Source organism: Morone saxatilis, unplaced genomic scaffold (genome assembly GCF_004916995.1).
Source record: "Morone saxatilis isolate NCDOM2014 unplaced genomic scaffold, NCSU_SB_2.0 Contig22, whole genome shotgun sequence".
NCBI classification, from domain to species: domain Eukaryota; kingdom Metazoa; phylum Chordata; class Actinopteri; family Moronidae; genus Morone; species Morone saxatilis.
In genome coordinates, this window is record NW_023339785.1 from 18,202,959 (window position 1) to 18,221,299 (window position 18,341).

Below are 18,341 nucleotides of genomic sequence, written 5' to 3' on the forward strand. Positions count from 1 at the left end.
GAGAGAGAAAGAGAGAGACATTCAATAAGAGGTGCTAGAATTTCATAAGTAAATCCTTCATTTTTCCACTGTCTTCTCTTGGGGGTGTTGTGTGCTTAGAGACAGAGCGAAAAAGACAGGGGAGAGAAAGAACATGCTAGCACAAGATATATTTATCCAGTGCAGAAATGAAGTAAGGTAACGCTGAAAACCTCCTACAGAAACTGGCTCTTTCTCCTTTCCGATTGTCTGCAAGTAGACAAGCTTTAGGCTTATAAAAAGACTTTAAATCAAGATGGTTGTCTAATATTTGCTAATGCTGGCCCTGCATCAAACAGTCAGGGACAAAGGCGAGCAGCGAGCAGGTGGAAAGCAAAGCAATGTGAAGCTGGTTTCATGCTATTAAACAGATTCTCAAGTGAGACCTTCACACGGAATAATAAAAAATATCGCAGCAGAGCATGTTAGTATTGTCGTTCAATACCCGAGGGAGGTTTTCAGTTGTGGTTAATAATTTCTTTCCTGGTGTCCTCCCTTTGCAGCTGTGAGCGGGGCAGAGGACGTGGCACTCTACGTGGGCATGGTGGCGGTGGCTCTGTGTTTAACCCTGCTTCTCATCGTGGTGGTCTTGGTCTACCGGCGCAAGAAGGAGGGCCTGGATGCCGACGTGGCAGACTCCTCCATCCTCACCACTGGCTTTCAGCCCATGGGCATCAAGCCCAGCAAGCCAGGTGTGTGGGCACCGCGGCCACGCAGGCCTCCCCCCCACAGCAGTAGGACACTGTTCTTTGTTCTACCCTCCTCTGTGCGTCCGTCGGTCTGTCCGTCTGCCCACCGTGACCGTGAAGCACTCATCTACATGTACCACTGATCCTGTGTTTGTTTGTGGTTGTGGAGGTGGTGTGAATGTGTTTACAGTGGTTTGTAGTCCAAGCAAGATGTATTATGTGTGTTTGAATGTGTGTGTGTGTGTGTCTGTGTGTCTGTGGTGCACGAGCTGTTTATTTGCCTGCCTGACACATTATGTTTCGCCACCACCTCATTGTCAGGAAATGTACCCACTCTGTTTACTGCCTCTGTGGAGCCTCTGAGGTTTACCAGCGAGTAATAGAAATACAACTGTCTGAGTTGGATGGAGATGGGGAACTGGGTTGCAGTGCCTGTGATTCACCGTGAAAAAAGCCTTTATACGTTCTGGGTGCTAAGCTGCATCTGAGTTCTGTTTGGAATTGATTGTGTGGTTGCTAAAGAGACAGACAGAGATAGAGAGAAGAGAGAGAGAGAGAGAGAGAAAGAGAGAGGGAAGGGGAATAGACTTTAGGTGGAATTTGTGTTTGTGTATTGTCAAGAGTGTGTGCGTGTGAGTCTTCTGTTTTCTGCACCATGTGTCTCTTCCTGTTTGTTTCAGTTTTCTGTGTGTGTTGCGACAGCTTTAGAGAGTGTGAGGTCTGTCTCTGTGATGTATGAACCAACCCGCCTGCCACTCATGGAGATTCACACATTTGCTTTTGTCTGGGTTTTTTTTTTATTTTAACAGAGAATTCCCATTTGCTCACCATCCAGCCTGATCTAACCACTACCACCACCAGTTACCAAGGCACCCTACGCTCTCGCCATGATGCCACTGGGAAGTTTTCAATGACCAACGGGCCTCTGCTGGACCCGCTTCCCAACGGCTCGCACACTCTGCACAATGGCAAGCTTAATTCGGACCATGCTGAGTTTGTGAGCAGGCTGTCTACTCAGAGCTACTTTAAAACGCTGCCTCGTGATGTAGCCAATACCTCCTATGGGACCTTCAACTTCCTGGGAGGGAGGCTGACAATCCCCAACACAGGTGGGTTTCTTGTTTAGGTTAATATGGATTTCTAAGGGTGCATTCATGCCTGTTGTTCAGTTAAATTGGTTTGGACCAAGAAAAGCAGAAGAAAATTGTTGCTGTTTTGGTCCAGTTCATGTTCTCACAGACTTTTTATTGAAAAAAACTGGATGTAAACGAGATGTAAACATAAAGTCATATGGATGAGCATATCATAGTGGACCCATGTGGGGAATTAAAATGACTGGTTATACAGCTTATTACTGCACCTTATGTGTAGTATGTAAGCGATAATAGATTATAAGCATTATTATTTGAGGCTGCATTTTGCACTCGTGTCATAAACAGGCCCAAAAGAGGCATTTCCTTCTGTAATATTATGGTAATAGTTACCGTTGTGTCACTTGTGTTTCACTTATCTGCAATGCAGAGCCGCTAAAACAGACAGTGTAGGATGCAAGTTCAACATGCTTCTGTTTTAACTCCTTTTCATCCTGACATAGCAGGAAAAAAACATATCAATAATATGTTATGCTACGGCTACCAAATGGTCTTTAAATATGGGATATACATCAATTTTATACAGATTGAGACTTTGCTTTTTGAACAGGTGGATTTAATAGAAGTTTAGCTTTTGAAGACAAGACGACAGTCTTTTACCTGTCCAACCTTGATGTGATATATGAGGTCTCGTAGCACTTTCAACTAACAATGCTCAGTTCTCTTTTTTGCGAGCTCTTTGTGACACCAGAGAAAAAAAACATAAGGTAAATTAAAGAGCAGCATGGATTGGTGTCAGTCCATGTAGCGCTAATGAAGCTGGATGAAAGTCCCCCAGTACTGTTCGATGGATCGATGGATTACCTACCAGTGTAGAAGTCTTTATGTTTTCAGCTCGAGGTCCATTTGTAATAAATGTAGGTGAAAACTAAAGGGCAACGATGTATAATCGGTTTTCTAGGTCAGGGCCAGTTTGCTGCTTCCTACTGTAATTTGTAAATGGAATTTATGAAAAGATGAGAAGGCAATGGTCGAAACGTATATTCCAGAGTTGGACAGTAAAAGCAGAGTAATTTTCATTCAGGTATTGTTTCAGTAGACACAGCATTGTAAGTCTATGTCATGTAAGGACAGGGAGATTTTAGTAATCCTCTGAAGGATGTTCTGTTTTCTGCTATACTTCAAACAAACAAAAGTTCTATCTAAACAATGTAACATCTGCTACTAAATGTAGAAATACGGTGGAAACAAATCAGTTTTTATTTGTATTGCACATTTTAAATATATTGTCATTGCTTTTACATAAAAAAAGAGCATTTACAGAAACTTTATTACACCTGCTTTAATGACACAATGCTTCCGACTGGACATTAACAAGGACAATTTATCAGTAACAGCTGAGTCCCATAAACGTCTCAATGTCTTGTTGAAACCGACCCAGACCGTTCAGCCTTTAAATTTGTGCATGTGGGTTTTCTAATAGGTTTGTACCAGGATAACGCACATAAAAATGTTTGAGCGCTTCATACAAAACAGCTTAGTGCACAGGCTGTATTTCTCTCTGTGATACAAATTAGTTTATAACCGTTATAAGGAACAAACAAGACACCGCAAAATGCATGAGTGGCTTGTTTTAGCTGGGTTAATAAAGTGAGTTCACTCGTTTATCAAACAGTGACTAACACAAAAGCTAAACCATACAAAAAATTATTGGCTTTTACAGTATCTAAAATGCATGAGTAAAATGTTTTGTCAATAACCTACATTACCTACAACCTTATGTGAAGAGTACCATGAAAAGCGCTCTATAAATAAAATGTACCATCATTATGATGATTATTATTATTACTACACTGGACAGTGAATAGTTAAGTTAATGTTCAGTACAGTGATGAGAGGACTAACTATAAAATCCAAATACATTTTATTCTGAAAGATTCCTGGAATAAAACCTAGAACAAATTATTCCAATTAGGCCCCTCGCTTATGACAGAGCTGGTCAATTTGTAGCTGATGTCCACAAGTGTCAGTTGTGTGCTGTGAGAATAGACAGAGGAATAGAGATAGTCCATTAAAGATAAAAGATATAAAAAGCCCAACATCATTAGTCCCCTATTTTGCTTCCCCTCTTCACATTAGCCGAGTACAGAGCTTATATAATTATACTGGAAGACAGTGTTTTCACTTGGCTCATTGTAGGCTGTCCAGATTAGCCGATGACAGCGCCAGTACACCAGGAGAAAAGGTCTTTTTTTTTCCTGTGTTTTTCTTGCCATCACTCTCTCTCTTTTTCTCTGTATTTTTTTCACTGTCTCTCCTCTGCTTTCTTACAGATATTTTATGCATGGATTAACTTGAAGCCATGTAGACTATACCACACATTGGCACCCATCTTTTCATTGGGACACAGGAAAAAAAAACTCAGCATTTGCATGCATTCACTCAGAGGACATATACTGCCACTTAGCACAGTTGCAGAGCGAGCACATGGAAGGTAGAAGAAGGTTTATAGATTCAGACAAGACTGTGAACATTCAGGCACCTTCGCCTTATTCAGACAGATGTATTGATGGTAAACAGACTCCGTTTACAATCCAGAAACTGTTAAGATTGTGTCACATAGTCACTGTTTGTACTACATTTTAAATAGAATTCTAAGTCACAGATTTTTGGCACATATGCCATAACACTCCAACTACCTCAATAGCGCTCTCTATTCTCCAAGGTGCATTCACTCTCCTGGGGAAGTGCAATTTTCCTGGAGTACTCCGCTCCATAGTCTCAATTATCTACTTGGTGGCAGACGGAGGACATTTAAACTTCGATGCAGTATGCGCTTTTGTCTCAGCTAATTGTTGACCGTGGGGATGTGTGCCGCCTCGGCTGCCAGTGCAGAGATTTGCATCTACTGTACCTGACGGAGGCTGCCTCTGACCTTCAGGATAGATTTGTTTTTTGTTTTTGCAGCCATACAGTTTTGTTGAGTGGGCCGGCTTCCTTTGTGAGATGACAAAAGCATTGTTCAGTCAGAACAAATGAGCCTGTCCCCCTCTTCCTTACCCCCCTTTCTCTCTCCCTTTGTTGTTATTTGCATTAGGAATCAGTCTGCTCATTCCTCCCGAGGCCATCCCCAGAGGAAAGATCTATGAGATTTATCTCACTGTTCAGAGGAAGGAAGATTTAAGGTGGGTCTCTTTAACACTGCCTAACTGGCAGTCTTCCCTGGATGCCACTAGCCTGTTTGTATTGATGCTCTACTGTTCCATTAGGAAAGCCTTAAGCGTCTATGCCAGTACTGTGGAGGAGGGATGTAAATAAATAATGTAGCCTTTTACCAGGATGTGCACTATTTAAGTTAAATGAATTGTTTGGAAAACACTGTGTATCCCGCTTGCTACGTTCAGTCTCAGAAGGCACAGTCATTGTAGCGTAGTGTGATAGTGTTACTCAGTCATGACAACTTGGTTTAGCTAGTCAGTGAGTCCAGCAGGCTTTCACTGTTCTCTGTTACAGCTGCTAGATAATTTGCAGAGGTGACAGTATTATATCATACTTACAAGAGACCAGTAAATTCTCACTAATGACTTCATCTCAATTCATCCCCCCCCTCCCTTCTCTCCCTGGTATAGGTTACCCCTGGCTGGCTGCCAGACCCTGCTCAGTCCCGTTGTGAGTTGTGGCCCTCCTGGGGTGGTCCTGAGCCGGCCAGTTATCCTCAGCATGGACCACTGCTCTGACGCATGCCTCGATAACTGGGCCGTCCGCCTCAAGAAGCAGAACTATGAGGGCGCTTGGGAGGTGAGGCAGCACTCTAACTCCGGCACAAATCCTCCGTAGAAAGACAAAGTTGCCACCCAGTGAATTTGTAAAGTCTTACTGAACTCACTGAGAGATTTTCTTTGAAAAAGTACAAAGTTGCTCAGCAGAGACTTGAAACTCGCACTGGAAAGCACTCAATGCTGTATAGCGGAGGTAGTTCTGGCCCAGTACTCATCCACTCCATAGGGTTTAAATTATATTGACCATCAGGTGTTTTCTCATTGGGCTGGAACAAAAGCCTGGAAGTGCTGGCTCTCTCCAGCTCAAGAGTTGCTAGGCAACATGTGTCTCAAAACAGAAATTCTCTAAGCAAATTACTGATCCTCAAAGTACTCTTCTGAGTGCTCCTTGACCATTTTTGACCGCTGCTTCCAATTACAGAGCTCCCTCCCCATTTTTCTATCCATGAAATTTGAAAGTAACCAGAACTGCCAGACTCCAATAGGATTGAGTAGGGAAACTCGTTTGGTGTCTCTACACACACATATACACACACACACACACACACATCCGCAAACAAACGCGGTTTGAGGCAGTATACCCATCTCAACAATCCAGAGAGATTGGAAAGGGGTGCTGGTGGGCTTTGGAGTGTTAGTAGGTCTTCTTTCATGTTCGATATTGTGCATAAATTATTCAGCCTCCCCGTGTGTGGCGGCGGTGGGGTGTCTGTGGGATGGATTGGCCTGTCTGAGGCAGAGGTTAGACCAGCACTTTTAATCATCGGCCGGACCAAATATAGCCCAGCGGCCTGACTGCGTGTCCACCAAAAGAAAAGGAGCCAGGTGGACGAGAGGATGAGAGTGGAAACAACCACAAAGAGAGAGACAAAGAGGGAAATGCAAAGTGGGCAGGCAGGTAATGTAGATGTAGAGAAATGATTAGAAAGAGTGGGAGATTGGAGATACGGCTCAGGAAAGAAGAGAAAGACATTAAGAGATGGTGAAAATGGACATGCAGAAGGAGTAAGAGAAATGAATTGCCTGTAGAGTGAGTGCTCAGTGGTGTAATTGAGCCACCTCACTCTCTGCTCCACTTCGGAGAAATATTAAGATGATGAAAAAGTGAGACTCCATTGTGGTTGCATAGCAAATGAATTGTGTCAATACTAATTCTATTGATGTAGATGGTGTTGAATCGATCCTAGAGGGGCTTGCTGGGCATTTGGCAGGCAGAATGCTCTCTTCAGCTTGATTGGCTAATGAGAAGAGTCAGTCAACTGGCATGATGGGATTTTAGAGAAAATGTTGTCACCTTGGGTCCAATTTGTCCTCATCAAATTAGCCTAGAGAGCAGTGGAATGATCTCATAAAACTATCCCGTACTGTGATGGGATAGGATATTTTCGTAGGTATGTCATCTTTATTAGAGATGCACTTGTGATACAGCACTTCAGCTCCGTAACAAAGAAAAAATGTTTAAACCTTTCTTTCCTTTGTCTTTTTTTTTTCCACAGCAAAATTAAAGTACCAATTATTCTCGTACTGCCTGTTGGCGTTTTTTAACACTTCTCACCGTCAGGCAGTAGTGTTGTTTTGAAGATAAATTGGCAAGTTGTTTTCACCTTTCTTAACAAATCTCATAGGCTGAAGGAAATTCCTGAAATCCCAATAATCCGATATTTACTGCACCTCCACAGTCTTTTCTTTCTCCAAAACCATCTATTCTTGCCAGGAATCTATTCGAGTCTCCTTTCATGTCAATTGAGTACCTCGTTCATGCATTATTAAGTAAATTGATGGTGTTCTATAGGATGTGTCTTTGTATGAGGGAATGTGTGTCTTTATGTCAACATGGAGCAAATGCACTGCAGCGAAAAAGGGAATTTGAAAGAAGAAGTATACCTTTTTCCACTGATTTAAACTGTTACCCCAAATACTTTACCTTACAGTAACAATACCTTAAAGACCTTAAGCTTAACTGTTACTTTGTCACACTGCAGGAGGGACAGAGTTTGGGGCCTTGCAACTGTGCCAAACTAGTTTCCCAACAACCCCTTTACAAACACACACCCACACATACAAACATCAGGTACCCAGGTAAACACATTACCCTTCCCTCCTACATAAATTGGGTGCTTGACCTTCCATTCACACCTTGTTTTTTTTCTCGCCCTCGCCTCCTCCAGGACGTCCTGCTGATGGGGGAGGAGCTGGTGTCGGAGCCCTATTATTGCCAGCTTGAGGCCGAGACGTGCCGGCTTTTCACAGAGCAGCTGGGCACCCTCGCCCTGGTGGGAGAGTCCCTGCACATGGGCGCTGCCAAGCGCCTGAGGCTGGTGCTCTTCTCTGACGCATACTGCTCCACGCTGGAGTACAACATCAGGGTCTACTGTATGGACGACACGCAGGACGTCTTCAAGGTAAATTTTGACAAATGTAGCGCTGCCTGTTATTCTGTTTGGCAGGCAGTTTCTCAGCATGAGATTGCATGGATGGAGCAGTTTCATAGGTAGACTATTATGTATAATAGCATTGTCTGTCATATTGGAAGGTTAGTAGAAATCAGCGCATGTAGGAGTTAGGTGTGGCCATGGTAAATTGAACAATATTGCAGGCCTGATTACACCGTGTGCAATTGAAGTGTGGGTGATTTGTGGAGCTGATGTTCCCTGTGAGTCTATTGAAACAATGCATATGTCCAGGTTAATCATGGTGTGTGTGTGTGTGTGTGTGTGTGTGTGTGGTGTGTGTGTGTTTGTGTGTATGCATACAGAGATGTCTCATTCCTTTCTTGCTGTCAGTGGTTCTGCTTGACTGCTGTGGGCCAAGAAGTTTCCCATCACTTTGTTCAACAGCATATTTCGCTTCTCTCTTTTGCTCTCCACATGGACAGAGTATAATCAAGCACTAATGCCTTCCTCCCTCCCTCGAGGACTGCCTCTGAGTAGCCTGTTAAGATTTCATTTGCATGGTTAATTAGTAAATTAAAAGGAGAGCCTGCCCCAATCTTTTCCCAGCAACCCCTGTGCTGTCTCTTTTTCTCTCCACACCTCTCCTTCTCTCTCCAAGCTGTTCCTTTTTGTCTGACACCACCCACAGCCACAAGTGCCACTTCCCACTCGAGTCCACTTTTGGCGGCTGTAATGGCTGACCTCCTTGAGCAGTGGCTCGCCACCGGCACAATCTATGGATGGCTGTGGGACATAAACAATGGAAGGCAGCGGGGGCTCGGGCTGAAATTAGCACTCTCACATTCAGGGAGCTGAAGATGAGATGGGAACTGTGCACATGCTCTAGCTGTGGGGTGGGAATTTCTGAAAACTCTCCTAGCTTACATCTGTCTTTTGGTGGGTCAATTCTGTCCCTGCTGCTATCTTTCTCAGTTTCTGACAGCTATTGCATTGATAGTGGGCATGCTCAGGGAAGCTGCTGGGTGACATTAAACTGTGTTCAAACGTAGAAATAAATGTAAGATGTAGCATACAGGAGCTGATGCAGCTCTGCAGAGGAAGGGCTTTTTTTGCAGATAGATAACAGCCCTTTTTGTTTACTTGCTATCAAGGCACTTGTAATGATAGGGTTCTCTTTGTATATTCAGATCATCGGGTGACCCAGTGGTGTTTTGCTGCAGTGTAACTGTTGAAATGACCTTGTGTGTCCTTTGCTGGATGCAGGAAGGCTGCTGGTGCACAAAAAACTCTTTCTCACTGTCTCTCCCTCTGGCTAGCTCTTGTTCTGCTCTTCTCCCGCTCTCTTAGCCAGGAAAAGGACATCTGAGCTTGTTGACTCCAGCACTCGTGCTGCCATACTCTGCGGCTCCCTCGACGCCCTTGAGTGCATTAGCTCCCCGTCTCTCACACAACCTGGTCCTGTGGTAAGCCACGGCGTCTCCAGGGTTTTGTAGTTTTTAGTGAGTGATTTAGAATGTGGCCCACACTGTTTAGTAATCTCGACTTCACACTGCTCTTGGTGCCATTATGGAGGAAGCAGTTCATTTAGCAAGTACATTAACCACTTTGAGTGGAGATTAAACTTCCCTGGAGAGGTTCAGCCTAATCACTAATCACTATCTTTAAAATGCACCATTTATGATTAGACTTTCACTATGGCTACCATTAGAGTTAATTGTGGAGTGTAACAGTGGTGGAGTAGCAGTAGGTGGTACAATGAAGTGGCACAGCAGCATTTTTTTTTATGTTTGTGTTGAGGTACAGTACCAGCACATGTGAATTTTATGACAGCATTTGCACCCTGCTAAGGCACTGCACCTCGTTTTTCAGACAAGAAGTCAACTTTTCATCCATTAAACAGGCTGTACTTTTGATGGGAGATGAAAAAAAAAAGAAAAGGCATTTCTCTGCCTTTTCTGTTGTTGTTCAGCGGCAGGAAGAACTGCAGAAACTAAAAGGGATGCTGAGGTTTTCTCTCCAGTCCCCGCACTGGCTGTCAGTCTGCTCTGACAAGCCTCCATCAGCGGGAATGACATGCACAGACACCCACAAACACGTGCACACATGCATGCACGCTACACTTATGCACGCTGTACCATGCAATCTCTTATCTCCCAATTACAGCAGATTAGAACCAATGTTATTGTCTTTGATCATAAGTGTGCGGGGGCTCTGGGGAAACAGTGACATTTCCATCTGATGCTTGCCGTATGTTAGCAGGGCTCTGCCGGGACCAATTAAGTTAATATTTAATGTGTGTCCCACTCTTGATGGGCCCAGCCAAGGCTGGCACAGAAGCAGAGGAGACATGATCGGCGTTTGGTAGCGCCCTCACTGTGCACTCAGTTGTTCCCAGCTAGACCTGTGGGAGAGCATTACTGATGTTCTTCCATCCCACAACTGATTGAAACACCTGCAGTGAACCAGGCCTCTCAGTACAGAGATAGACCTAACACCAACATCTAATTAAACTGGAAGGGTGCCGAAAAAGGTGTCTTTTTAGGAATGGAATATTCTGCAGCTATTTTTTTTTTTTTTTTTTTGAGCTGTGATATTCAGAATCTGTCAGCTTCTGGTATGAAGGACAAAATGCTCAGTATGTTTTCCTCTGAGCATAACCCACGTTTGAGTAGTGGAACAATGACAAAATATCCTGGTGTTTATTGATAAATAAATGTTCTTCCTTTACACCCACATGTCTGTGTTTTGTAAGGCCGTTGTTGTTGTACAGTTAAAAAAAACATGTAGAATGATTTATAAACCACCCACTTTCTGTCACATTTATTTTTTACAGAGTTTCAAGCACAGTTTGTCTGTAGGTTGTTGAGTGCTAGACTTTTTAAAGGGCCAACATAAATACTAACAGTAGATTTTGTGATGAATGAATATCTGTATGGGACTTTTTTGCCATTTGGGATGGGACGCCCCGTCAGGCCCGCATGAGTTCTCAACTATTTGATCGATTCCCACCACATTTTTATACACTAAAAGTCCCCAGAGTTCCCACTGACTTTGGTGATCTCCTGACTTTTCCTCTAATGCCATCATTAGGTCAGACTGTCAATGTCGGGGTGCCCTATAGCTCACCTGGTAGATCTGGTGCCCCATGTACTGAGTCAGCAGCAGCCATGGGTTTGAATCTATTACTGCATGTTGTCCCCTTTCTCTCCCTCTTTCCTGTCAACCTTCAGCTATCCTATCCAATAAAGGCAAAATTCAATAGGTCTAATAATTTGGTTATTAGACATATTAAATACCTGCAAAACAAATTCCCATCCGCCTCATTAGCAAATGTTAGCATGCTAAACTAAGATGATTAACATGGTTTGGTTTGATTAAATTTGTTTGGATTTCTTTTAGCTCATTAGCTTATCTTCCAAGCATCCACATTAAAAACATTAAAGGCATACAAGAAATCATAGAAAGTTTACATATTCCAAGACCATATAATAATATACTAAACATTATAGCTCCTTAACATCAGCATGTTCACGTTGTCATTGTGAGCAGTGAGCATGTGAGCATGTTAGCGTGCTGATGTTAGCATTTTGCTAAAAGCACTGTAGCCTTACAAAACTGCTAACATGGCTGCAGACTCTTTAATCATCATTATAGTCATTTTAAGTGACATTACAACCATAAAATGTTTGGGTTAACTCCCTTTGTACTCCCAGTATTGTATTTCAGACTACAGAAGTTATGCTTTCATCAATATTCATGTAATGAGGCCAATACGTTCAGCTTTTTGTCTCTTGATTGTAAAAATGTATGTTCCAATGTTAAATGGGTGTTTAATTGATGTCTAACTGGTTAAATGGTGGCTCCTGGATTCTTTTGTACGGTGTTTGACCTCAAGCTATTATTCCTATATGCGTTTAAAAGGGCTCATAAACAGTTTATGTGCTCCCTCCATGACGTTTTCTTGCTAGCTCCTGAGCAGCAAGCTACATTTGAGCAGAAACTTTGTGCTTTTATGCATCCAAGGAGAGAAAACCAGCATGTACGGAGCGTTATACAAACAGCTTTTCAGATCCCTCCATCAGAATAGTTACTGGCAAGGAATTCTTGGGGAAAAACAGAAGAGCATAGCCCAGTAATTTCTGGCATTAAGTTAAAGAAGACAGTCAGCTCTATCACTGAGCCCAGCTGAGAAATTGTTTCCATATTATATTTCTGTGTTCCTCTGTGCTGTTTTCTCCCGTCCTGCTCTGTGATTTATCAGGCAGAATGTGCATCTTTTCCCTAGCAAACACAGTCCCCATTTATAACTGAGCAGACAAGTCCCTTCTATTTGTAGTTATTAATCAGAGTTGACTGTAGCGGGCACGGCCACTGGAGCTCAGACTGATAGACTCTCAGTCAGAGAGGAAAAGCCTGTCACATCCTGCTGACAAATACACAGATTTATGGAGCCCACATAGCCAGGCTACTCTCTATAAACAAATGCATTTGCCGGAAAAGAGCAGCTCTGAAAATGGATCGTCGCTATGAATGCACATTTTTAAACACATGAGGACACAACATCGCCAAGAGTGGAGGGGTGATGACATTAATGATGATATTAAAGCCTGTGCATCTCTCCCATGTTTCAGATGACATGTAGTTTGACTAATTAACTGATCAAACGCTAGTTCTAATCCCCATCAGAGCTAGTTAAATCAATCAGTTTATTACACACCAAGCCAGCACAATAGAAGACCACATGTAGTAGCTTGACCTTGCTGTGAGGGAAGTAAAATATTTTAAACTGCAGCTTTGAACCAGTGCGGTTCTTATATAGGCCCCTGCTAATGCCTTGATTTGTTTAGACTGTTTCTTTCCTGCATCCGATGGCTGGCTGTTTTTCTTGCAAGAGGGAGTTTGGTGCAGCCACTAACCTCTTTCTGTCAGCACCAACCCGAAGAGATTAGCTGTATGAGTGTGTCTTGTTTCCCGGCGGAGCCCGGCCCCAGTCCATCACAGTCCCAGCTCTGGTCCAAGCTGAGAGGATGAGGGAATGGGTGAGGAGAGGGGTGGGATGTGAGTGAGGGCGGGAAAGGGGGTTGAAGTCATAGAAAACTGTGGCCATGATTGCGGTAATCCTGTTATCTCTCCTGCTAAAGCTGGCCACTCTAGTGACCTGGAGACATAAATGTTAAGCTGCCTCTGTCTTTCTTCTTTCTTGCTCCTGCTCTTTTCACTCCTCCCTGCTCTATCTCACTCTCTTTAGCCAGCCTCATTGAATGTCAGGGGGTGGTCTTGGCTCTGCCTGACTCTAAATTCACAGTCTTCACACACACCACAGGCTATCTCGAATTCCGTCAGAACAAAAGGGGTTTTTCTCCTGCAGCACTTGAACTTCTCGCCCATCTCATGCATCTTAATGTTTCCACAGTTTGTACAGGGTCAGGGTGCCTAAGAGAAACTGCTGTTCTTATCTTCGCCGAGTGGAAACACAATCTAGCGCAGAGTTGATGATTAATATGTGATTTGATAAACTAATTCAAAACCTTGCATTGTTTTTCCCCAGAAAGAGTAAATAATACGGTCAAATTTAGCTTCTCATCTATTAGCTCGCTCACACTGTCATTTGTTAACAGGATAATGGGGCGTAAAGAGGGCCATTATTCTCTCAGTCCAGAACATATGCTGAAACCCTGCACAAAAAAACGCTCTCTAATACACACACTCACAGGCACTCAGGCACACATAAACAATATACAAGCAAGACAGTGTCATTTGAAAGCGAGGACATGTGCACACTTTAGAGAAGTGTATCCTCCCATGTTGTGTATTTTCCCTCAGTAAGCTCAGCGTCCCTGTCAGGTAGCGGGAGTGCCATGTCCTAGACCCTGTTTGATTGTAATCCTGCCATGTCAGCCTTGAACCTGACAAACTGCTAGACAGGCCGGTTAGTATTCATTCTAGTAGCTACATGTTGATAATAAGATAATTGGCATTCTGCACTCTCTCTCTCGCTAGCAGGCCTATAGATCTGCTACTATAGGTCAAAGACCCGATCAAAGTCCACCAGCTCTAATTTGCAATGCTAATCACCCCCCAACAAATAATTGTGCTTAAGAACTGTGTTAAATGAACCTCTCCGGAAGCCCTCATAATGTGACTTTTTGTCTGCGTAAGAGACATAATAGCGGAGGGCTTTTAATTCTGTGGAGAATGCGCTGCCCCGTTATTAACTCATTAGACCTTGACGCTTTGATTCAGAGCCATTGTCTGACCTTCCTACTCTGAGTAAGTGGGCTGGGTAACATCACAAGGCTCCGGCGTGGCAGTACTGTGAGGAAAATATTCCAGCTATCACATATAATCAGATCATTGTACATCTTTAATGTCCTGTGGCATTTGTGTGTAAGGAATAAACCAGTGTTGATGCAGGAATCGAGATGGATAATCACAGGGGGCATAATATTCGTGTTAACAAGAAGTTAAGCACTAAGCAAACATGGAAATTAGCAATGTGCTAAGCAAACATGGAAATTCAATTCTCGAAAAACACCAAAAAGCAGGTAGAGATTCCAAACAGATAATTAACAGCTTCCTTTCCATTATAATTGGAATCAGTCTAGCCCATTCCTGGGAAAGAGGGCAGAAAATTGAATCAGTGTTGTGCAGATAGAAATTAGTGCCATTCTCCACCTTAATTAGATGTCTTTGCTGAAATCATAGCATGGGCAACCATGCTGGCATGCAGCGCTCAACATATGGCTGCTATCTATACACACATCTCCCTCTTGGAGTCGTTGTCTTTGAGATGTCTCCTAGACTCCGAGGCGCATTCTGGCTGCCGGTTTTCCCTCTGCTGCCATCTTGTTTCCCTCTTCAGACAGATTAAAAGAACATATCTTATTTCTGAGGTCTTTTCTCACTACTAATTTGAGAGGTCTGTTTTTCTCGTTTGGAATATGCTTCTCTGATCGGAGTGCGAGGTAGCACATGTGAATGGCATCCAAAGTATTGGATTCTTAAGGCTCGCTCAGCACAAAGCATGCAGCTCAAAACAAATTGATAGATCAGAGGAAAATGCGGCAGATATTATCATCCCATTCCAGATGGTCATTTGGATGGCAACAAATGGTCCACTGAGCAAGTCCCACAGAGATTAAAATATTAAGCATGCATTTACAAATCTCTCCTGGCACAAAAACAAAAATGAAATTAAGGAGAGTCGCCATGCGAGAACAATGAGTAGTTGACTAATGGCTCGTTCACTTACTTCATCACAGCCCAGGTAGCTAGTAGGCCAGGATAGCTGCAGTATTTGCATGCTAATGTGGTTGCTGGAAGCTGGGCGTGCACACACTGAGGCAGAGGATCAACCTTGTGGTGACATTAAAGCGCTGTGGAGACAAGTCAGTCCAGCCTGCTGCGGCCGCATGCAGCGACACTACCTTCCTGTCCTAAGATTTACTGTACCCCGGGCCTCATGCTTGCGCTGTGTGCGTGTGAGCAAGCAAGTCCCTTTGTGTTTGTGTCTATTTGAGTCAACTTGTTCCCACCATTATCCATGTCTTCTTTTGTGTTTCTTTTTATTTTTCCGTGTGTGTGTGTGTGTGCTGATAAATTCTTGTTCAAACTGTACAGTTTTATGTTTGAGTGGTGCACCATAAAGAGTGTAAACAGGAAACCTACAGTTATTATGTTGTTTTGCACAATTTCACTTACCTCTGTGACTGTGATGGGAAATGTGTTTCCTCTGAGCGCTGACGCCCCCTCTCTCTCTTTCATCAGGAGGTGATGCAGATGGAGCGCCAGCTCGGGGGTCGGCTGATTGACGAGCCTCACGTCCTGCTTTTCAAAGACAGCTACCACAACCTGCGCCTCTCCATCCATGACATGCCCCAGGCACACTGGAGGAGCAAGCTGCTAGCCGGCTACCAGGTGCGTTGGGCGGCCCTGCAGGGCTGCAGGGGCAGGGAGTCACTCCAGATCAGAGAAGAGAGCACGGAGATGTAATAGAAGTGCCTGTCTGAATTTGTCACATTTGTGTATCAGCACTGATAAGCTTTCTAATGTATTTGTTTGTACACTCAACTTAAAATCCATGTTGTTTGGAGTTATTTTAAATTAGCCATCCAGAGAAATTAAAGGAGAATGGTCCACATGTCGGCAAAAGCAATGTTACTGAGTAATCAAAAGTTCCTCTGGAGCAACTTTTTATTGTTAATGAGGGTTCATGGTCCAGTTGTCTCTCTGGAAAGTTGTTTTAATTTTAGTTGGTTCAGAGTTTTAATTAGGTATGTTTTGGTTTGGCTTCAGTTGATCACTTTAAAGATTCACACAAAGGAGTGTTTTTCAGTCTGTTACTGCAGGACTCTTCTGTCCAATAACCTTTCTGTTCTTGGCACTGCTTGCAACTTTAAGTCATTTGTTGGAGTCAAGGGAACCTTTTTAGGCGTATGTGTGCACCTCGGTGCATAGAGCGTGCATGTTTTTGCTCGCTTGTACCTGTGCACGAGGTGTATACGTGTGCATATTGGAGCTGGGTTGTGTGCACCAACCCAGAGCTGCAAGCTGATTGATTATCCTAGCTGCCGCTTTCTCAAAGGGAGCTCAGATGAAATATAGAGCAGTATGTAAATATCTGGAAACTTCTTGGAACCTCTCCACCTCTACAGCACTCCCCACACCTGCGTGGCCCACTGCACTGCAGCCCGGCAACAGAGACATGAGGGGCGTTCAGAGAGGACTAGAAAATGTTGTGGCTGTAACTATGTAAGCACTGAGCACCAGGTCCCCAAAGAGAACTCACAGGCTGTGCCAAGCAAGCAGCGGCAGCAACAATGCACCCAGAACAGAGCTTTATTCCTGTGGACTGTGCCTGTTCATTTGGAAGTGTTATTCCCCTCTCAGCAGTGCGGTCAAAAAAGGCCTTTAGTCTCCCTGGGGCCCTCGTGAAGACTTTTGTGCGTTTCACCCGGCTCCCTCTGTTATCTGTCTGTCTGGGTAACAGTGCCCCCGTTTGGTTGGCAGCATGTACTGCAGCCCCACTTCACTCTCAAGTTCTTGTCAGCTGTTGAACCCAGGGTGAAGTGCGGAGAGAGTGTGCCCTGTTTTTGTTTTTTTTCAGTTACCTCTCTACCTCTCTTGGGATATGTAAATGAAGCATGAATATGGAGCAACAGAGAAAGAGATGTAGAAATTGTCAGACTTGAATAAATTCTACCAAAAACTCCCTGGTAGTTGTTTGCTAGACAGAAGCTAGTGCTATACAGCGGTTGTACTTGAAGCTATTATGCATACATATATATCTCTGTGCCACATGATGCGTTTTAGATACAAAGTAGTGTGTGTGATGTTTCAGCAACATCTGTAGGTCTGTGCGAAGATGCATGTACAGTGCATACTTGCAAAGAGAGGCTGAAAAAGAATGGATGAATAGAAAATGTTTCTCATAGCAGAGATATAAATATGTTGTGTTATCTCTTAAAATACCAAGTTTGATTGCTTCTGTAATCAAATCAGACAGTCAGACAGCTATTAACTCCCTTTAAAATGTCTATATGTCAGTAACAGCACATTACCTCCTTTTAACTTAGCTGAATGTTGTCAGTCTGCCGCCTCAGATATATTTAGCCATCTTCACCCAACGATGACAGCTTATGTGAGTGTAATTAATGATGATCTGGGTATATTCTAGGCAGGCGGTCCTGTTATAGCGTGTTTCAGACATGCAGTTCTGACTGTGCTGCTGCGTTGCCGCTTGTGCGTGCTGCGTGTTTTGTTTTTTCTTCTGCAGGAGATCCCGTTCTACCACATCTGGAATGGTTCCCAGCGGTACCTGCACTGCACGTTCACTCTGGAGCGACTCAGCCTCAGCACCTGTGAGCTCACCTGCCAGCTGTGCGTGTGGCAGGTGGAGGGGGAGGGGCAGAGCTTTAGCCTCGACTTTAACATTGCCAAGGTAACATCCAGTACACCTACTTGTTTAGAGCCAGCAAGTAATTACCATTATTCCGGATTTTCATTAGTCATGTCTTTATGCCGTGCTGAGAATAAGGCTGTGCTGCATGGCTATCATTCCTAACAGGACACCCGAGCTGTGGACTCTGAGTTTCTGTTAATGGACAGTAACGCCACAGCTCTGGCAGGGCCCAGCGCCTTTCAGATCCCGTACCTCATCAGGCAGAAGATCTGCAGCAGCCTGGATGCCCCCTGTCCCAACGGAGCCGACTGGAGAATGCTAGCACAAAGACTTAAACTTGAGAGGTAAATACCATCTGTACAATACCATAATGCCTTATCTGATCACTGATCGCTGGAACAGGCAGCTTACACAAAGGTTCTCAAAGAAATGCAGCAGAGCCTCATTAATCCAAACCCCTTGAGAAATAG

At 43.8% G+C, this 18,341-nt stretch overlaps 1 protein-coding gene across 1 annotated transcript in view; it reads left to right on the top strand.

Moving 5' to 3' along the window:
• Nucleotides 1-18,341, top strand: part of unc5a (unc-5 netrin receptor A) — a 124,225-nt gene that overhangs the window by 100,069 nt on the left and 5,815 nt on the right. The window contains exons 7-14 of the mRNA XM_035669418.1: nt 522-710; nt 1,517-1,816; nt 4,896-4,983; nt 5,428-5,596; nt 7,746-7,979; nt 15,738-15,887; nt 17,746-17,910; nt 18,037-18,215. Of these exons, the coding sequence (XP_035525311.1) occupies nt 522-710; nt 1,517-1,816; nt 4,896-4,983; nt 5,428-5,596; nt 7,746-7,979; nt 15,738-15,887; nt 17,746-17,910; nt 18,037-18,215 (1,474 nt within the window). The remainder of the gene's footprint in view (nt 1-521; nt 711-1,516; nt 1,817-4,895; nt 4,984-5,427; nt 5,597-7,745; nt 7,980-15,737; nt 15,888-17,745; nt 17,911-18,036; nt 18,216-18,341) is intronic.